General features: G+C 46.7%; 1 protein-coding gene and 1 pseudogene across 2 annotated transcripts in view; both read right to left on the reverse strand.

Annotated features, from left to right (window-relative positions):
• Positions 1 to 3334: 3334 nt before the first annotated feature.
• On the reverse strand, positions 3335 to 3450 carry LOC111739684 (annotated as a pseudogene).
• Positions 3451 to 3623: 173 nt separating this feature from the next.
• The window catches only part of ZDHHC20 (zinc finger DHHC-type containing 20), a 51072-nt gene continuing 32704 nt past the window's right edge, over positions 3624 to 21991 (reverse strand). The window contains exons 9-14 of one of the 2 annotated variants that reach the window (XR_002780339.1): positions 16290 to 16422; positions 13658 to 13784; positions 10465 to 10554; positions 9378 to 9422; positions 8934 to 9046; positions 3624 to 7047 (exon numbers count right to left, since the gene is read on the reverse strand). Coding sequence is in view for 1 of the 2 variants with exons in the window: in XM_011360222.2 (XP_011358524.1) it covers positions 7040 to 7047; positions 8934 to 9046; positions 10465 to 10554; positions 13658 to 13784; positions 16290 to 16422 (471 nt within the window). In the remaining variant the exon portion in view is untranslated. The remainder of the gene's footprint in view (positions 7048 to 8933; positions 9047 to 9377; positions 9423 to 10464; positions 10555 to 13657; positions 13785 to 16289; positions 16423 to 21991) is intronic. The other variant, XM_011360222.2, reaches the window with a different exon arrangement.

Consider the following 21991-nt stretch of genomic DNA (forward strand, 5'->3'; position numbering starts at 1 on the left):
TACATAAAAGTTCGTTTTAAGAAACATCTTGAGTTATAATTATACTATACAATTCATCAGTTGGAGATGTTTGTTTTTCAGACAACCTTTTTCTGAACATAAAAAAAGTCACATGTGTTACGAGACGATTTTACAAGTGAGGAAACACTTAAGGAACCCCCAAAATTACACCCGCAGTGATGACATCGACTTGCACTTGAATTGCTACATAATCCGAAAATCTTCGTTGTTTATGCTTCTGTATGTTGAATAGAAAAACTTAAGAATGCCGAGAAGAAAGGTCCCCTCACTGCATCTGTCCTCCCTTTGGACTCTGGACACAGAGGTGGACAGGTAAACGTCGTGTCCTTTTGAATCACGGAGTGGATCACACCATGTGTGTGGATTTCTGCAATTCGATTTTTGAAAACAATGTTTTCAAGATCTTTCCCCGGCAGTTACTTCATTTTTTATAAACGTAGCTACGCAGAGCCTTTAAATGCCTCCATTGTAGTCTGAATGCAGTAACATAGCCAGTTTCCTGTTGGTGGACATTGGTTTTCCTTATGTGCTGATTTTTTAAAAAGCCTTTTAAACAACTAGCCTCATGTGTAGGAAACGCTCAGATTTTTTTTCCATGTAGGGAATAACCCAATTTTTCTGTTTCTCCTTTTCTGTGTCTCAGCTCAAAACATTTCTGGTCACCAAATGTGTGGTTTTACCCCCACCAAGCAATTCTCCGTGACACCACCTGGCTGGCCTACAATTCAGTTCACTCTGACACCGTCCATGGGGACACAGAAACAGCTCCGCAGGTTTAAAGGGCTCAGTCCCATGAGACGGCTCCCCCTCTTCTGACCTCAGATGTGAGTTGTATCTAGGTCCCAGGTTACCCACAACTTCTGTTTGACTGCAAATCAGAGGTTCCCGCAACCCACTCCTCAGCTTTGATCAGTTGTCTGGAACAGCCAGATGGAGGTGCAGGGGCAGGTGGAGGGCCCCGAGCCTGGAGATGTCTCGTGGGGTCAGGCACACCTTCCTGGTGTGCACGTGTTTGCCAGTCAGAGGGCTCTGGACCCACCCCACGATGAGAGTTACTGGGGCTGGCGGGCTTTCTCCAGGGTTTCGTCCATGAGTAACTCCATTTCCAGCCCGCCCCGAGGACGGGGTGCCACTGAAAATCCCAAGGTCCTCGCCTTTTTCTAGAAAAACTGGCCGGCACCCAAGTCACTCTGGAGCCCACCTGGTCAGCTCGTTAAAACAGAAGATACTTCTAGCGCCCTGACCATCTAGGAAGCTGTGAGGGCTTCAGGAACTGGGCCAAAGACCAGACAGACTTGCTCTGCCCACGCCACACCTGCATCCCTCCCACTTCTAAAGGTCGGGGTGGGGTGGGGGGGGAGAGTGCCTGCAGTTAAGCACGGAGAAACACACACTGCCAAATTACTTCTTGTTACAGCTGAGCCCTTTACACTCCCACCAAAGACACCGCTTTGCCCACACCCTCACTAGCACTGGCCAGGGCCTGTCGGACAAAGATAATCTCATTGCTGATTCTACTTACGTTTCTTCAACAAAGCTGAGCATCATTTTCCTTGCTGTGTGATTCATCATTCTCATTTCCTGTGGCTTTCTTGTTCTGTCTCCATTTTTTCCCATTGATGCTAGTTTTCTCCTAAATTTTCATGTACTCAAATGTTTTAGCAGCAGCAGCATGCCTACCTAGAAATAAATGCCTGTCCTATGCCATTATAAAACCCTTTACTCATCTTTTCTTGCAGTACATTTGTTTTCATTTTCTAATGTTTCAGTGCAAGAGCCTTCTGGAATTTAATGTGAGATGCGAAGCGACTTTGCCCCAAGTGGCTAGCACATTGGTGCATCTTCATGTCAACCAACCTCTTCGGCCACCGATCCGTAGGAACATCTGAGGCACCGTTTTTCGTTTTTACAACATGTGCACGTAGGATGAAAACAAATCGCATGAGAGGGCACTCGGTGGACTGTGACCCATCGCTCGCCCGTCTTCCTCTCTGCAGGCGACCCCCTTCGTAGTTCAGTGTCTCCCGCACACACAGCTGTAAACGTGGGTGGGATGTTGTTTCCAGTCCTTCGTTGTTTCAAACAGTACTGCAGCGAATATCCCGATAGTTATTGCTCATAACGCAAAAGCCAACCTACAAAACTCCTAAAAATAGAACCTTATAGGTCAAAGAATATGGGCATTTGAGAATGGTATTGTCAGAGATACTGCCCCATAAATGTATATTTCCACTAAAAAGTGTGATAGTTGACTGATGTTTTTCAACTTTGGGATAATTTTAAAGGCTGTGGTGCCCACTTTTGAGAACTTAGGCAACACAACAGATACCAAATCTGAGGAACATGAAATTCATTACTGCAGTTCTTTTCTGAACTCGTTTGTGGGCAGCTAGTACAAAGAAAAAGTCTCAAGAATTTATAACCTAGTGAGCTGACGTGCAAGTTAAGTGTAACCAATACGGGCAAAATGAAATCCATCCTGGAAACAGTGCTCCAGGCAGCATAGAGGTGCTCAGCTGTTTTGAAGTCCCTGGGGACAGTGACAGGCCCTGGGGGTGCTACAAGAGTTGGAAATCCTGGATGAAGAGAATTATCTGAGGGGCGGGGAAGAAAATGGGCAGGGAGGGGACATTCTAGGGTAAAGAACAGGATGCCATGAATCAGAACACTCGGCTCGCCGGCACACACCAGGTGAGAGGCGCCAAAGGTTAGGGACAGTGACACCACCTCACAGCATTGTTAACACCCGTGGAACCTGTCCCACAGGCGCCAGCATCTCTCAGCGCTTGAGAGCAGTCCCGAAGAGCTAGCTCGTGAGAAATGAGACAACTAAGGCCATGCGACGCATCACAGTGGCCTTCTGGCCATTTCCTAGTTAATCCTCCTCCCTGCCCCAAACAGTGCTCTGAATTGGGGTGGGGGCGGGATTGCTTCGACCCTACTGGCCTCTGCTGGTTCCTGGGGCCCACAGCCCCACCTCAGGCTCTCCCTTCACTCAGCAGCACCGCCTGTCAAAGCCGGCACTTGGCTAGGGAACTGGAACACAAACGCCATAAAAGATGAAATCACTCAGCATCTCGAGAGCTGCAATTCAACTTTCAGTGTTTCAAACGTCTACCATCCAAAAGTGACTTCTGAATTGAAAATTATGTCAGTAAAAACTAAGCTAAAACCTTTCTGAAGAAAGTACCTAGTCCAGCCTAGGGAGACTATACTGTTACTGAACTTAAATGATACCTTAGATATGGTCACCCCAAACTGTTAGCCAGACCTTTCTCTAAACACTACTTTACCAGATTTTTTTTTTTTTTTATGCCTACAGCACCCGGTCTTCCTAGGTGGTCTCCCATCCAAGTACTGACCAGGCCGGACCCTGCTTACCTTCCGAGATCAGACATCGGGCTTGTTCAGGGCGGCGTGGCCGTAGACCATGGACCGTGGCTTCACTGGGGCGCAAACCCAGGACCTTCTGCGTGTAAAGCAGACGTGCTCACCGCTACACTATGGAACCACGTCCCTATTTTACCAGATTTTTGACAAAATAATAGTCATTCTCTCATTTGGTAAATAGCACTTTGTACAACAACAAAAAACTGTTCAAATACAGTATTTTACTTTTGTTTATTAATACAGTAACTTATGATCTTTGAAAAAAGTTTAGAATGTTCATTCAGCCTTTATGTTAAGGTGGATTAGACCATCCAGTGGACAAAGCAAAGGGTGAGCATTCAGTCATGGTCCAGGGGGACACTCCTGAGAAGCAAACAGAAGACCTACGGGACTGGATAGCAAAGACAACTCCAGTAAACTGTTTCAAATCTGTTTATATAAAAACATTGAAGATCACTTTAAAATAGCATCCATCTTTTCTTTTAAATGGGCATAGACCCATCTGCAGTCATGTACAAATATAATGAACTCAACTACCAGCTTTCTCAAACTTTTAATACAAATACAAATCCTTGATTCTTCATACAACCCAACAAAATATAAAGTGAACTCGTTAGAAAAATATGGAACTTTCTGAATCTATATTGCATTTTTAATTTAAATTGGAAAATACAGTTCAGATTATATGAAACACGGATTTCAGGTTTACATATTAGCTATAGCTTAGAGATTATTAGAGATTATTATGGTCTTTATGTTGGCTGAAATGCAAAAATATGATTAATTTCTTAATAACAGATTAAAAATACTTTTCATTGATAGCAGTGCTAGTCCTAGATCAAAAGCTAGACATCTGGTAATTCACTGCGTGTGTGGTCAGTGCCCCGAATATGCAGATCCTAACACCAAGCCCTTAATATACACGTACTTTAAACATTACTGAATGGAAACCTCGTCAGATAATCCTGAATTTAAACAACCCTGTAAACAAAGTCAAAATCTGCTTTCTAAGAGAAATAAAATTCAAGTAAACATTGCATATTTGATTTAAACTAACCTTGCAGTTAAATTATGACACATTGAATCATAACCATTAAATATGTAAAAAGACTTAAAAAATCATCCGTGTGTAAAGACGAATCTAAACTCTGTAAACGTGTCCCTGTTTAAGGACGACTCTACCACAGCTGCCCCTGGCAAGGGGACACTGGTCGGATGCCTCGGCTACTGAATATTCAAGTAAGTTTGTGCCCAGGTAAAACCGAGTCTCCGGTCACTTTGTTTTTTAATGGCAGTGGCAAGACCTGAAGTTCGATTTGATTTTCCTTAAATATCACACCTGTTCACACATTTGAAAGGCCATAGATGGTTCTAATAAATTCTCCCAGGGCTTCATTTTGACCTTTCTCCCCACAGAGTGACAGCGCTAATCAATACCAGGTGCAATAGCAAACAGGCAGCCTTTCCCCGGTCCCCAAGCCACCTGGAGGCCCCTGCTGAACGGGGCCTATGAGTAAACTCAGCCAAACGGTATTCAGAATGTGGCAAAATGTTGGCTTTAAAAGGTGTTAACTGAAAATTTCTGAAAAGGTGTTTACTATGCTATTAAAGCTGACGTTAATTAACAGGAATTAAAAGAACTGAGAAAGATTACAACACCACAAAAGTGCCCGGATACGTTAAAGGGGAAAATTAGGTCTCATTGGTTGTTAGGTGCATGCAAATCCTTTGATCTAAATGTAGAAATACTCATAACGGTCCCAGGAGAACACTTCTGAAAGTAGTAAATTTAAACATTTACTATTTCCTTGTAATATATAAGCTGCCAAACTGAAGTGATCATTTTGGTTGGTAATTGGTATCCCTGAATTCTCATACTTAAGGGTTTTCCAGAATCAAGATTATTAAGACTACAGTTAAAATAAAGGTGGAAGAATCCATATGATAGTATTCCAAACTACATTTTCAAAGCTAACACATTCCTTTGGTTCACGGGGAAAGTTACTTCCTCTTAAAATCTAATATTAGTATTAACCAATGGAATTAGATAAATCCTATAAACGGAAAAACTGGAATAGTTGAGCAGAAAGTTTATGTGACATTTGAGTATAGAGTTATCCCTTGTATATTGTTTGGCATGCAGAAAGCACTCTAAAAATATTTGTTGGATGAATGAAAACTAAGGTTATTTTTGCAAAATCAGAAATCGAATAATGTTAGAGGTCATCCAGCCCATCATCCCTAACCCCCCCCCCCCGCCCCCGCATCGGTCCCATCCTACAGAGAGGAAAACTATAACCGTTGGTACTTCACAGATGCTGGTTAAAACTTATCTCTATCCACTACTGGCAGCAAATCACATTGTTTTGTGTGTGTATTTGAACACTATAAACAAGGATTGACATTTCTACATTGTTACTCCTTTACAAGATACTATATTTCTCTTTAGAATTAATGCAACAATTCTTGCCACTTAGACTGGATTTCAAAAGGAAAAGAGGATATGTATCTAACTCGGCAGAAAGAGGCTGCTGTTAGAATGTCAGCTTTTGTATTTTGCATCTAAGAGCGGAAACTGCCTTTCAGAGACTTGAAGTTTTAAATGACGACTCAGGTTAGACTGTCTTTCCTGAGAGCAGCATTATGCTTGACAGTTTCACTTTAGTTTAAATTGCCTTTGAAGTCACTGATTGAGCTGTTTATAGCCTCGCTGTGAAGTTTCAGAGTAATTTTTCATCATCTCCTAAACTGAAATTTGATTCAACAGCACATCGCCTCTACACACCTTGGGAGCCTGCCTGTTCTCTTTATTTTTCTTCTAGCCACTTCTACCTGTTCCTACTGAGTCCAGTATCTCTACAGCACATGCATCTGTGTTTCCCTGACCTACGGTCATGAAAATTCAACAACAAAAGTAACCTAAAAGCAAGGAGAAATGAAAATATTTCTTAAACTGCTAAATTTTCTTTAAGCCTTGGGCACAATGCTTCACTAAGCCTTCGATGAATTACACAAATGTGCTCCAGGTCTTAAATCATCGTATTTAGGTATCCTAATCCTGCTGAGTGTTATTGTATAGCCAACAATAAAAAAAATCTGTATTAAAAATGTTGAAAAGTTTAAAACAGTAATTATGAATTAGCAAACACCCAGTTGTAAAAAAAGCAGTTCCTTTCTTTTCCTTACACAGTATAAGCAACAGTCGTTTTGATTTATTATTCACTTTCAGCCACCAAACCGCCCTAGATGTACTTCACTTAAGACAAGTTTTTAACTTACGTTTCAGGAGTGAAAATTTATATGGACCGTAAGAAAGAAGTCTGATACCGTAACTTGGGTATTAAAAAAATAGACATGCCATGTGAACGCGATAGGCAGCTGCTGTGGGCATCTCATCACAGGCACGTGTTATTTGCAAAGGGCCAGTCAGTCACTTCTGTGGCTGTAAGCCGCTGTTGGCTGATGTGAGATTAAGGCGTCTTCCCGCTTGGCAGTCCGTGGACCCCGCGATCTGTATGAAGGCTTCCGTTTTGAAAAAAATATATATCTTCTGTTATACTTCAATTTTTTCATTCCACTGATCATTTTCTTGCAAATAATACTGAAAATAGCAGTCCATAACATGTCTTTATAAACCTATAAAAACAGAAACAATCGAGTTATTGCTTAAAACTTGCTTTTACATTTTTGAAAACAAGATGATTAACTGCTTCTGCGGGCCACGGTGTAAAGCCGCTAGTGGAATGAGACGGCAGTGAGCAGGGAGGTGGGGATGTCGCTGGCCCTCTTCCACTGGCGCAGGCGACGGCATTTCCCAGTGGCTGTCGGAGCACCCTGCTGTCAACACCTGCCGACCCCGCAAGGCCCAGGCCTTGGGAGTCGCCTTGGGGGTGTGGCACCCATAGCCACAGTCCCCGCGCCTTCAGCAGCAGCTTCTCGGGTGGCAGCGAAGCGGGGCCGCACACCCCGTCCGTGGAGTGGCCGCGCCTCAGGCTCCGGGAGTGTCGGGCCGGGTTCCGGACACAGGGCATCCTCACGGGAGGCCGCAGAGCCACCGCGCTGGCTCCTGACCACGCAGACAGCTGCTCCGTCTCCGGCGTCAGGAGGCCCCGCCTGGCACAGTGCAGATGTGGCCCTGCCGCTGGCCACCTCCGTCTGCTCAGCCTTCAGCTACTCTCTGCTCTGGATCAGATTTCAACAACGGCCAAAAGTCACCTTTTCTCCTTAAACTCATTAACACAAAGGTCAGTTGTCCATACACCAATCCTACACAATTTTTATCAGTTTCATGAGTCTACCAACGAATACTCACTAAGCTTGTGCTGGGACAGGTAAGGAAATGGGATTTAGGGTGACACCGTCCAGCCTTTCCTGAATTACCTAATTCTGCTGATACAACTGAAAGAGTAAAAATTGGAATTGTGAATTTCGAGATGATAAAACATGCAAACAAACTGCATTCGTTCAAGGAAATTACCTTTGCACCGTCTTGCCTGCCTCTGTCAACTGCTTAGTTATGGACAAGTGGTGCCTAATTTCCTATTGCCACTGTGACATGGTTATGTGTCCCTGTAAGCACATAAGTGTATATGACATGACAAAAATGAGTGTTAAGTTTCTGGCTAAACAGCAACATTGATGATTGCAGCGAACACCAAACAGGCTCACGGCGCTAACCACTTGTCTTGGCGCTGACCACTTGTCTTCCCGCAGACCCGGGAAGGCAGGGAAGGAGCGCTGAGCACTGGACGTCCAATGAGCACGTCGCCCGCTGAGGACCCGGATGCTGGGCAAGGGCCACCAGCCCCATGAAGACCCTGGCCGCGCTGCTGCCCAGTAACTGAAACGCTGCTGACGTCTCAAAGGACGCGCGAGCCCGAAATTCTGACAGCAAGTTTTCAAGTTTTAGGGTATTTCCTAGAGTCAGCACAAAGTGACCTGAACGTCCAAATTACTTTTCTACAGTGCAAGAAGATTACGACGATGCTATTACTAGTAGGAGCTGCCACAGATCTCCCCCAGGCTGCGATGCTCGCTGCTCACGGCCCCTTCTGCTTTATCGGCCGCTCCACCGTACACCCGTAATTCAGGAAATGGTCAAGGATCATGAAGAAAAGGTTAAAATCTACTCAAGTACACTCTTCTTAATCAGACAGCTTTTCAAAACATTAGTTTCAAATAAGCAAAAGCTAGGACCCTAAAGAATAACCTTGTTTAAATTTTATTTAGAATATTATGCCAAAATTACTTTGTACGTCCAAGGTAAAGAAATACGTGGCTGGGTACCAACCAAAAAAAAAAACAACAAAAAACCTAACTGTGAACAGAACAAAACAGAGCTGTAGCAGCACGCTGCCTCGCTCAACCCCCTTTCCGTGAAAGCTACCAGTAAACAGTAACACCCTGTGTATGCATCTCATTAAAAGTTCCACATGTTAGTATTCTAAAAGGCGTCATTATTCTGATTTTTGTACGTGTATTAAATCTGGCATCTTCCGCGGTGAGCGCCCGTGCCGCGTTACCTGGTCTGCCTGCGTCTTCGGACCCGTTCCCGGCCCACGCAGACTCGGCCTCCAGCAGTCGGTTTTTCGACTCACTAAGCGGTTTGACAGGGAAGGGCTGGTTTGAGCCAATACTGCAAAGAAGGGTAAATAATTTAGTAAATGGTTGAACGCTCAATTATGAATACTCGATTAATAAGCAGCAAATTAGTATTCCTTCTCCTAAATCTGTGAGGGCGGCTCATAAGCTGTCAGCCTAGTTCCAAAAGAAAAAGATGCCCCTCCCGCTGAAGAGCCCGCTAGACCCAAGACTGAACTTGGCACTGGCAACGAAATCAAAAATCACAGGCGAAAGGAAAAGCGTCAGAGGCCGGCCTGAAACATCCTGAACCTGTGTTAATCAACAGCCATAAGTAGCGCAAGGACAAGTGAGGGCCTATGTCCCTAGCCAGGACAGAAAATTACCTGTCATTTCCCAAGTTTTCTGCTTTCTACCTCTGCAGCTTAGATCTAAAGGGAAAAAATGATTTGGTGATTCAGCGCGGACTTACTTTTCCAGCTACCAGACCGAGGAGAGCGAGGACAGGCCAAAAGAGGAGGAAGGAGCTGGGCACGTCCTGCCCGTGAGGCCCAGGCCCTGCGCTCGGCCTGCGGCACATTACCACAGCCTCCGCAGTGACCCCTGGAGGCAGGTGTGGGTACTCCGCTTTACAGAGCTGCAAGCGGGCTCAGAGTGTTCTGGGCTGTGTTCAAACCCGCGTAAGTTAAGTGTTAGCGCTCCGGGCCGAGGACCTGAGGGTCCCGGCTCCAAGGCCGGCTCCTCCACTGCAAACATGCAGCGGGGGCTTTGCGCCCCTGCCCCCTACAACTAACTGCTGTCGCAGGTCCCAGAGGCTTCACTTGGACAGAGCATCTCTGTCTTCTTTACCGGTTCATTTAGAACAAACGATGTCTCTGAACACACGAACCAGCCCGCTTGCCTCGTAAATACGGAGAAGAGGCCTCCGAGATGAATGAGAGTAAACTTTATACTTGTGCTTCTGAATTCTCATTAATATTTTCACACTGCCATTAAAATGTTTTATCAAAATAAACTGGTGAACAGAACAATGACTACTTTCTTTGAAAAAGAGAACTGACATAAACCAATATAATCCAATCTTGAAAGAGAATCTTAGTCCCTGGGAAGACGCAGCACCCTTAGGTGGCCCTGCTGCCTAGTTTACCCAGACAGTCCCAGTCCTAAGTGACTGTCCTGGGACAACTAGAAAGGGCCAGCGTTCTCTTTCTTACTCTCAAACGTGTCTGGTTTAGGTGGCTATTCTAAGCACGTTGGGCACGGATGCTTGTTACCTAAGCGTATGTGTTACACGACAGTATCACATGTAATCAGACATATGTCACCGCATTAACCCTCAGCGGCATCTCTCCTTTCCCAGCTGTGCTGGCTCGCTAAGTCGCTAGCGTGTGTCTCCGTCAGATGTGCACGATGGCACGCGCGTGCGCTTTGCTTCCTGACGAGCACTGCCAGGCTGCATGGCAGGAAGCGCACCTTCTGGCACACTCGTCCTGAGCTGTGACAGAAGCTTGTTCTGGGTCCATCCCCACGAGGCGCGTTGGGAAACTGCAGCCGTCGCCCAAACTGCAAATAAAACAGTAATAACTTAAATCACACCGAAGCAAGTCAAAGCGGTTTTGCCACAAAGCGAAAATTAACTCCCATTTTTCAGAGGCATGGTACAAAGAAATTATCATAAGTTGTCACTTCAGAGGATAATTCCTAAGGCTTCTTAAGGTCGATTAGCCTCTATTGAAAATAAACCATTCTCTCTTACAATTTACATATATTTAAAAACATATCTTCTATAATAGCGTATGCCAATTATCCTTTAATAAAAAGTTATCTCCCATGACTATGAAAAGTACGATACCTCAAACACAAGAATTCAAATATCTGGCTGACTGACCGGCTCACCACAGTCATTTAAGAAATCATAGAGGCTCGGAGTGAAATTCAAGACGTTGATCCCACACGCAGGCTGCGGCCGCCTTCGCGAAACACGGGTCTGGGATGCGCACAGTGTGCCGGGCGCTATCTTAAGTGCTCCGGGTCTAGCAGTGAGCAGAAGGGCTCCGTGCCCGCGAAGGCCACCCTCTGACGTGGGTACAGATGTGCCACATCCCTATTCTAAAACCCCCAGAGCTGTGCACAACGGAGGCGTCGCTTCCGGCCAAGGCGGATTAAGCAGCAGATCGGACGCCCCGCTGTAAACCACCTGCAGCCGGGCACAGCGGCGGGCAACCGGCCTCGCAGGCACAGGGGACTGGGGTCTCTGGACCGGGTGATGGGGACAGGAGCGCACCGGGAGCGCCGGGAGTGCGCCGGGTCTCGCGGCGGTCCTCCCATGCGCCAGTGACCAGAGCGGAGGTCCAACTCCGCACCTGGCCCCGCGGGGCCTCTGCCCCCACCCCCATCGGCAGACCTAAAGGTGCCCCAGGGACAATGCACCTCCAGACCCAACTTAGTCAGGCTTGAAGCCAGCCGCAAAAAGAATACAACACACTCAACTGTCCCACGACAAGAGTCAACATTCTTTAAAGGGAAACAAGATTTTACACACTAAGAATTCAAAATGTGCAGGACCCAACAGAGAATGACCGGCATGAAATGCAGCAGGAAAATGCCCTACACAACTGGGAGAAAATCAGTCCGAAAAGAATTAGAAATGACCATGAAAACTCAAAACGAGGACTTTGAAACAGTGATTATGGCTCTGAATTAACCGGAAAAAGTGGATAAAACAAAAAGAAAGATGTAAGATATAAAAAAAGAACCAAATTGAACTTCTAGAACTGAAAAATATCATATCTGAAATGAAAAATTCACTGCATTCGCTCAACAGCAGAGTGGACATTACGGAAGAAAGGTTCACGAACTTTAAACTGCGACAGGCACTGCCCAACCCAAAGCAGAGAGAAAAAGGAGGAAGTGGAGGAGGGACACGACAGGGTGGCCTGTGAGTCACAACCAGGCAATTTAACAGTATCTGAAAAACGAGGGCGGGGCACAGGAAGAGTGGGAGCAGGCAGCGAAAACAGCTGAGGACACGCGATGACAGTTAATCGAATCTGACGAAAACTATAAAATTGGATTTAAGAAAAGCAGTGAACCCCGGAGACAATAACACCACAAAGAAAACCACGTGGAGGGGGGGAGGGTGGAGCATCACTATTCAACTGCCTAAAACTGCGGATAAAGACATATCTTATAAGTAGCCAGAGGGGAGGAAAAGACACAGTAGTTTACAAACAATGAAGATGAGAACGAGGCTGATTTCTTGTCACAAACGATGTAAGCCAGAAGATAAAGGAACCACCTCTTTAAGGGGGGAAAAAAAAACCTGTTAATGTTGATATCTGTTCCCCAACCTTCCTGGCACCGGGGACCGGTGCCCCTATGAGAATCTAATGCCTGAGGATCTGAGGCGGAGCTGAGGTGGTGATGCTGGCGCTGGGGAGTGGCTGGTCCACCCCTCACCTCCTGCTGTGCGGCCCGGTTCCTAACAGGCCACAGACCACTACTGGTCCGTGACCCGGGGATTGGGGACCCCAGGTTTAGAGAAAACAACCTTAAAAAATAAACATGTGTTCCAACCAGTCAGTATGAAAACCTTGCAATACAGAAGTCAAAGGACAAAGCTCGGGGGAGAGATGGGGACCTCTCCGATGGCGATGGCGATGGCGATGGCACACAGAAAGCCTGATGCGCCCACGGCCGGGGCCACTGCGCGGTGGCGGGACTGCCAGCCTCGGGGAGCCCTGCAGCACTGAGGGGAGGGGGCGGAAGAAACGGCTGAAGGAATAATGGTTGAAAAATTTCCCAAATCTGATGAAAGCTGTAAAATCACAGATGCAAGAAGCTCCACCAATCCTCAGCACAAGGAATAGGAAGAAGACCACACGGAAGGACATCATGATCAAACCGCAGGACAAGAATTACAAACAGAAAACCTTCAAAGCAGCCGGAGGGAAAAGGCACGTGACATGTCAGGTAAAGAAGAGTGACTGCAGATGTCTCATCTGGAAAAAGCCAGATGACAGGGAAGCAACGTCCAGATTTCTATAGCACGCAAAAATGTTCGAATGGAGGCAATTAGGTCATTTTTGGGAAAAAAAATAGCAATACAGTTAATTAAGGGAAAAAACCCACAACACCTGCAAAAGCGTGACTTGAATTTCAAACGGTTTTTCCTTTTCCGTAAGGACTTTTGCATGGACAGCCCACGGCTGGGAGAAAGGGGAACTCTCATCTGGAGAACTGGTTCTCATTGAGGGGTGAGCGAAGCCTGCACTGTGTGTTGGGTCCGATTTAAGACACAACAGAACACATAATCTGTGCTGGAACTTTTGATACGGTTAATAAGTACGAAATTTTATGATTCTCTGCTTCAAACAACTTATTTTCATTTTAAAGAAAAAGATTATTTTTCATGAATCTTTTTTCAACTTTACATTCAAATACATGCCCTTTAAAAAAAAACCATAAAAAATGAAATATTATTTTTACCCTAATAAAAAAAACATAAAAAATAAAATATTTTATATAATCAAGTCTTTCTGAGATTTCATCCTCAAGGCTGGTAAGAATGTCACATGTGCTATATTCTCTAAATCCTAAAGACACTAAACCAGAGATGTAGATCATCACAAATTCCATAATTTGAGACCTGCATTTTATAAATTACCTTGAAAATACTGGAAGTAGCCAATATTTCTTTTCATCACCAAAGACTTGTCTCCAGTTTTTACGGTATCCAAGAGAGAAACCATTTCCGTCAGGTCCGTATGAAAATGTGGGTGCGCGGAATGACTCTGTCACATGCGGACACAAAAAAAAGTTCATCTATTTAAGATTATAGGAGAGATGATGGTACCAACTTGTTTTATATCTTTGACACCAAAAGCTATAAATGTAATTTAAAATAAAGGATACATTTGTAATGATTAGATTTCTGAAACATCTTGGAAGAAAAAATGTCACCTCGATATTTCATCACCCTTATAAAATGACAATGTCAGAATAACTAATATTATTGAAAGTCTACTGAAGTACGTTCAGCATGTCTTGCTCTCCTTTTTTGAAAATGCTGTAACTCTTGCAGCTTCACGCATTCGTTACTTCTGAGCTTCCGATATATGCCCAATGGCATGTGGCCAGGTATTTGGGATCCGAGGGTAAAGCAGATGAAATTCTCACCGAGAGCCAGGTCCTACAGGACTGCAGGGTGACGGACGAGCATGCGTGGGGTGAGGGGGGAGGTGCAGCATGGAGACGCTACCTGAGCGTGACCTCGCACGGTGGATGACGGCGAGCAAGCAGACGGTGGGTAAGGACCGCCCTTTCGAGCTTGGTTGTGACGTGGTGTAGAGTGAGGGTCAGAGAAGAATTTCAGTTTCACGAAAAGTCGTTTCTTCTTTATTTAGAAATAGAGTGCATTTCAGCATGTTTTAGAAGCCAAGGATAAGCAGCGGCCAGGGAGAGACCGATGGGGACAGGTCGGTAATACGGAAAAGTAATGCAAAAACCGATGAAGGAAAATTCTAGAAGAAATGGACACCTCTAGAAGAGTTCTAGAAGGGTTCTAAAGACCAGCCTCAGAAACCGGGGAAGACATCTCGCCCGGAGAAGCTGGAGGGCGACAGGGCCGGGTTTGAAAGCAGAAGCGCCTGGGCGAGCTGTCGAGGCGGGGAGGGAGAACGCGCCCGTGCCGCTTCGGGCTGCTGGGAGGCTCGCAGAGCGGGCGGGAAAACAGGAGAACGGAGGAGATCTGGAGTAACTGCCGTGGGCAACGAGGTGGCCGATCAGGGCCCCGGTGGGGGTCTGAGACCTCGCGCCCTCAGGCGTGCCGGTCACTGTGGCCTGCTGCAGCCCCGGATGGGCGCGGCGGAGGGCGCCGTCAGGAACCCCATTTACTACAGGGTCTGGCCTGGGGGTGGGAAATGGAACCAGGCTGGAAAACGGGGGGCTGGTGACCTGGGAAGGAAGACGGCAGAGCACGGAAAGCGGGCTGCCGGGAGGGCGGACGTGTCACGCTGACCCTCTCGGCCTCGGTCCTAGCTGAAGGACAGGTCAGGGCTTGGTCTCAGGAGCCACCGCTTGGGGCATGACAGCTGTCTGGCCACAGAAGCTCTCTGACGTGGGGAAATCAGCCTAAGCATGCAGGTGACAGTTACGAAGAAGGTGAGGGGATAATCTAAGGACAGTGACACAGCGTCAGGGGACAGAACCCGGAGGGAGCTGTGGGGAGCGTGGAGGAGGAGCCGGGGACCTGGGGCGGAGGCTGAGCCTGTCCACTGACCGCAGACGAGAGGGGAGCGCTCACGGGCCAGAGCCGCTGGCGGCCCCCCAGCCCTGGCGCTGCGTGGACGGAACGAGGGCGCACTAGCGCCCCATCGCCGACTCGGCGGCTCTGACGAGAAGAACCCTGCTCTCTGTACGATCTCTAAGTTCTGAGCTGTTGGGGAAGACCTTAAGGGCTAGACTCTGCGTGTGGGCTGATTCTGTCACCTGGTTAAAGGTGAGGAGAGGGCAGGACACTGTGAACAGCAGAGCCAGCTGGTCGGTGGGCATCGGGACGCGTATCCGCAGGGAAGGGCTCAGGCCCAGGGGACGGGAAAGACGGTGGGGGCGGCACAGGGCGGGCGCGTCGTAACTCAGTGAGACACGAGCTCAAAACGACCCCGAAATGGAAGTCTCCAAGTGCCCCCCTCAAGGCCCCCGTCCCGCCCCCCAGTTCTCCGGGCAGATGTGTGGCTTGCACCTTCTCGTGCGACACCACGACAACCTGAGTCTCTGCCACTGCAGCACGCGGTGCTGCTCCCATCCACGCCGCCTGTTGAGACGTCCGTCCACGGCCTGAACGCCCTGAACGTCCCATAAGCGAGGAAAAAGCCGTGATGAATGCTGACATCAGCGACACGGTACAGAGTCCCAGTGGCAACAGTGGCCAAGGTGGCAGCGACGCGCATGTCGCACGGCCGGCAGCGGCCGGGAGAGCAGAGACGGCGCGTCGGCTGCGGAGGAGCCGCGAGCGTGGCTTAGGACCGGCCCGGCAGTCAGCGAGCTGCTGCCAGTGCGCGTCACGCCCCGTCCTCCAGGTGGATGTCCTAGGACCGTGACTGCGGGAAACGGTTTTTACGTGCTCGTAAAGCGCGGCCAGCTCTCGGCCCTCACGCACACCGCAAGGAGCCGCTACACCTACACGCAGCCACTGTCCCCGCCGGCCACCGTGAGCGTTCACACACGATCACCTGCTCCTCGCCCGCCCACGGCCCCGCTCTGACTTCGCACTCGCCCGCCCCGTCCGAGCGCCTTACCTATGGTCGTCCTGTTCTTCCCCACCAGCCAGCAGTGGTAGCTGAAGAGCGACAGGACGCTGACGAGGAACATGGTGGACACGAAGAACAGGAAAAGCACGTGGAACTTGGCACGCGTGTCCGGCAGCTCGTTCTGAGGGGAGGAAGGGCAGCGTTCGTTTGGGAGACACTCTGCCTCGGAGACACACCATCCTCTGGTTCTTCTAAACCCACCAGAAAAGTCAGATACGACGAGTAACGGAACCCATTACACAACATATCCCAAAACGACATTTCTGGACAGAAAACACGTATTATCAAAGGAGCTTACTTACATAAAAAGTCAGAGCCACTTGAAAAATTGCTCTCATTAAAATTTCGCAATAATCAGTAACGAGATGGAAAGCCGGGCTTTGGGCCAGCATCCTGCATCCGGCGAGCCTTCCCCAGCACCCAGGGTGCGGGAGGGTTTCAACCGGCTGCTTTTAACTCTGCGCTGCCGCCCAGGAGCTGACTGGGAAACGCGTTTCTGTCCTTTTCCAGTCTCCATTTCTGGAGCGCGCTGCCACACGCCACCCCCGGGCCCGCTGCGCCTCCAGCCTCTGCGCCCCTGCCCAGCTCCTGCAGCTTCTCGTTGGGGAAATAACTTTAACACGAGGCGGCAGGGAAGGAAGGCAGCGTCCCGGTGCCCGTTCGCACAGCTGTGGTCCCTGCCCAGAGGCCAGTATCTACTGCTCGGAGGAAGCTCCTGCGTGTTAGCTCTCAACATAAAACCACATGGGGTCACGGACGCCACTGGCACACGCGGTGGTCCTGCCCATTGACAGGCTAAAGGGCAGGTTTTCAGCATTGCGTAATCCTGGTATGTGTCTTTTTTCCTTCTCTCCCAAAGTTAACTATAATACCTGTTAAACACACCAAGTGAGTCTTCTATCTCCCCACCTCGTGAAGCAAATGAGCATTACGTATCTTTGCTATAAACATCATAAACGAGATGACAAGGGTGTCATGGCAATAACGTATTTTACCTTTGGACAACTGTCTGGAGACTTCCTGCGGCAAAGCTTGTACAAATAGAGACAATGCATTAAGAAACCAATGTTCACACAAAATCCCCTGGACGCGACTTTCATGGATGTTTGCAGGAGCGCCCAGAGGCCACTCTCCAAGGTCACCAACGACCTCGTCTCAGAAGAGCAGACAACACACAGCCCTTTAAGCACATTACACACACACTTTACACACACACTTATCTGCTCAGCTTTCAAATATTATTAACCATGGTCACAATGCTGGATGTTACTTCTCCAGGACTTACTTTACTTCGGCCACCTGTATCTATGAGCCGGGTCTTCTACGTTCCCATAGAAGCGGGATCATATGGTCTTTGTCTGCCTTATTTCACTTAGAAAATGCTTTCAAGGTCCATCCATATTTTTCCAGCTCCATTTACTATCTCGAATGGCAGGATTTCCTTGTTTTGTTTTGTTTTTTTTTACAGATGAATAACATTCCATTGTACACAGATTGCACAATTTCTTTATCCGTTCATCCATCGACAGATGTTTGCTTGTGTGCGTGTCTTGACTACTATAAATGCTACAGTGAATCTGGGGGTGCAGATGTCTTTTCGAGTTAGTGTTTTTGTTTCCTTTGAATAAATATTCTGCAGTGAAATCGCTGGGTCATAAAGTAGTTCTATTTTTAGTTTCTTGAGGAGCCTCCACACTGTTTTCCACAGTGGCTGTACCAATTTGCAACCCCACCATCAGTGCCATGGGGGTTCCCCTTTCTCCACATCCTCACTGACACTGCTGTATGTTGATTTATTGATGATGGCCATTCTGACAGGTGTGAGGTTTGTGGTTTGGGTTTGCATCTCCCTGATTAGTGATGCTGAATATTTTTTCACATACCTGTTGGCCATCTGCACGTCTTCTTTGGAGAAATGTCTCTTCGGTTCCTCTGCCTATTTTTTAATTGAATTGGGTTTTTTTGTTTTTTTTTTTTGCTACTGAGTTAATGAGTTCTCTATATATTTTGGATATATGGTTTGTGAATATTTTATCCTATTCTGTAGGCTGCCTCTTCACATTGCTGATGGTCTCCTTTACTGTGCAGAAGCTTCTCAGTTTGACGTAGCCCCACTTGTTTATTTTTGCTTTCGTTGTGAAATCCAGAAAATCATTGCCAAGGCCTACGTGAAAGGGGGCAGTACCTACCTGTGCTTCCTCCTGGGAGACTTGCAGCTTCGGGTTTATGTTCGGGTCTTAAATAGATTTGGAGTTGATTTCTGTGTATAGTTTAAGACAGGTGGTCCAGTCTTCCCAACACCATTTACCAGAGAGACTGTCCTCTCCCCGTTGTGTATTGGTGGTTCCTCGGTCGTAAGTTGAGCGTATAGGCGTGGGTTCACTGCTGAGCTCTGCGTTCTGTTCCACTGATCCGCGCGTCTATTTTCATGCCAGTGCCGTGCTGTTTTGATCACTATAGCGTTGTAGTATAGTCTGAAATCAGACATCGCGACTTCTCCAGCTTTATTCTTTATTCTCAAAATTGCTTTGACTATTTAGAGTCTTTTCTGGTTCCATACAAATTTTGGTACTGTTTTATTTCTGTGAAAAATGCCCCTGGGACTTGATAGAGATTGCACAGAATCTGTACATTGCTCTGGGTAAAAGGAACACTTTAACAAATTAATTCTTCCAGTCCCAGAGTACAGACCATCTTTCCATTTATTTGTGTCCTCTTCAAATGCTTTCACCTCCTTAAAGTTATTTCTAGGTATTTTATTCTTTGTGATGCAATTATCTATACTTCTCTTTTTGATAATTTATCAGACATGCAACTGATTTTTCTGTATTGATTACGTATTCTGCGACTTTACTGAATTCGTTTATTAGTTCTAACAGCGATTCTTTGATAGTCTTTAGGGTTTTCTATACACAGTATCATGTCACCTGCAAACAAAGAGTTTTACTTCTTCCTTTCCACTATCAATGTCTTTATTGGTCTTGCCTGATTGCAGTAGCTAGGATTTCCAGCATATGTTAAAATAAAAGTAGCAAGAGTGGGCGTCTTTGTCTTGTTCCTGATCTTAGAGGAAAAGTTCTCAGCTTCTCCCCACGGAGGATGACGTTAGCTGTGGGCCTGTCACAAATGGCCTTTATTATGTGTGGTGAGTTTCCTCTATACCCACTGTGTGGAGAGATTTTATCATATGGATGTTGAAGTTCGTAACATGCTTTTTCTGCGCCCATTGAGATGAACGTGTTTTTTAGCTTTCATTTTGGTGATGTGGTTTATCACACCGATCGATTTGCAGGTGGAGAAGCATCCTTGCAGCCCTGGAGAACAGCCCACCTGATCGTCGTGCACGATCCTTCTACTGTGTTGCCGAATTCGGTTTGCTAATATTCTGTTGAGGATTCACCAGGGGTGTTAGCTTGTCATTTTCTTTCCTTGTAGTGACCTTGTCTAGTTTCTGTGTCAGGGTAATGCTGGCCTCATAAAATGAGTTTGGAAGTGTTCCCTCTTCTTCTATTTTTTGGAAGAATTTGAGAAGGACTGGCGTTAGTTCCTTAGATGTTTGGTAAAATTCATCAGTGAAGCCACCAGGTCCTTGGACTGCTTCAGCTGGGAGGCTTTTGGTGACTGATCGAATCTCCTTACTAGTCATTAGTTTGTTCGAATTTTCTATTTCATCGCAGCTCAGTCTTGGAAGGCTGTATGTTTCCAGGAATATATCCATTTCTTCTAGGTTGTCCAGTTTTGGCATCTAACTATTCGTAGTAGTCTCTTATAATCCTTTGTATTTCTGTGGCATCAGTTGTAATGTCTCCTCTCACATTTCGGATTTTGAGTCCTCTCTCTTTTCTTGCTGAGTCTCGATAAAGGTTTCTCTATTTTATCTTTACAAAAACAAAACAGAACAAAAAACAAAAAAACAGCTCTTAGTCTCCCTGATCTTTTCCATTGTCTTTTTATTCCCCCCCGATCTCAGTTCCTTCCTTCCTTCCACTGGCTCGGGCTCCGTGTGGTCTCCCTTGTCTCGTTCCTTGAGCTGTAGCTGGGAGTGAGATCTCTCTTGCGTCTCAGCGTGCACTGCTGTGAGCTTCCCTCTCCGAGCAGCCTTTGCTGCACCCATACGTTTGGTCTGTCGTACTTCCGCTTTTATTTGTCTCAAGATATTTTTTTATTTCTTCTTTGGTTGTTCGGTGGCATGTTATTTAATGTGCACATACCTGTGAATTTTCCAGTTTTCTTTTTGTAACTGATTTCTAGTTTCATACCATTGTGGTTGGAAAAGATGCTTGATATAATTTCAGAGTTAAGGTTATTACAACCTGTTTTTTGGCCTCGCACAGAGCTATCTTGAGATGAGAATGCTCCGTGGGACTTAAGAAGAATGTGTACTCTGTTGCTTTTTGGACGGAGTGTTCTGTGATGTCTGTTAAGTACATAGGGTCTAACGTGCCCTTTGAGGCCAATGTTTTCTTATTGATTTTTTTTGGTCTGGATGATCTATCCATTGATAAAAGCGGGGTCCCCTACTATTATTGTCCTGCTGTCTATGTCTCCCCTTAAGTCTGTTAATATTTGCTTTCTGTACTTAGGTGCTCCTGTGTTGGGTACACGAATGGTTTTCTCTCGGATGTCCACTAACTCCCTTCCAGGCTTTGCTCAAACCTTATCTTCTTACTAAGGTCTACGCTGAAGGCGGTAGCACTGCCACCTGCCCGTCCCGCCCACTCCCACACCTGGCCAATCCCTCACCCTAGCTTCTTCGTAGCATTTACTTTATAATATGCGATATAATTTATCTCTTACATTTACTGTTTGTCTCCCTCTTCTCAAAGGTAAGCACTACAAAGACGTGACTCTTTGTTTCATGTCCCAGAATGCCTGGCACATTGTCGGTACTACATAAGTATTTATTAAATAAATGAAGAAAAAAGTAGATTTAAGATTACTAGTCTTCCCTTATTCGTGATGCATCTTAAAAAGTAAGTAAATATTTGCTCTTTAATTAATGAATCATTATATGAAAACGCTGCTGAAGTTTCTGGTAAGAAAACGTGAAATCTACAGCTGGGCTTCATTCACTCTGGCCCTGAAGCGTCGTCCTTCTCACAGCACCGCCAAGTGGTGCTGAGCGGGTGTAGACAGAGCGAACCGCCCGGCCCGAACGCGCCTCCCCGACTCAGCGCCCTGCTGGAGCCCACTTGCAGCCGCCCCTTCCGTGTGGCCTCACACGGCAGGAGGCGCGTCCCCGCCCTCACCGGAGTTCAGTACCAGGCGCCCAGGGACAGCCCGTGTGCCCAGAGACCGCCGAGTTATTCACGCTGGGCTGGCCAGCCCCAGCCGCCCACCCCGGGGCCTGGCCTTCCCCGCAGAACCACGGCGAGGGCCCTGGTGCCCTGGGTGGCCTGCGGGGCTGCGGGCATGGCATGGCTGCCCCTTGGGAACTGTGAGTGACACACTCTCTGTTCAGTGGCAATCATCTCCTGATCTGCTGGCTTCACTGCACCCGAGTAATAATAAAACTACATTCTAAACCACCTTCATAGGGTTTTTGGGAAAAGCAAATAATAAAGTACTTTTTAACCACCGTAATCTCCCTTTCAAAATCAAAGATTTAAATGTGAAAACAAAAACAACAAAAATCCCAAAAGAAAACGCAGGTGATTATTTGTATAAATTTAAAGAAAATAGACTAAAGC

This window comes from Pteropus vampyrus, unplaced genomic scaffold (genome assembly GCF_000151845.1).
Source record: "Pteropus vampyrus isolate Shadow unplaced genomic scaffold, Pvam_2.0 Scaffold52, whole genome shotgun sequence".
Classification (NCBI taxonomy): Eukaryota; Metazoa; Chordata; class Mammalia; order Chiroptera; family Pteropodidae; genus Pteropus; species Pteropus vampyrus.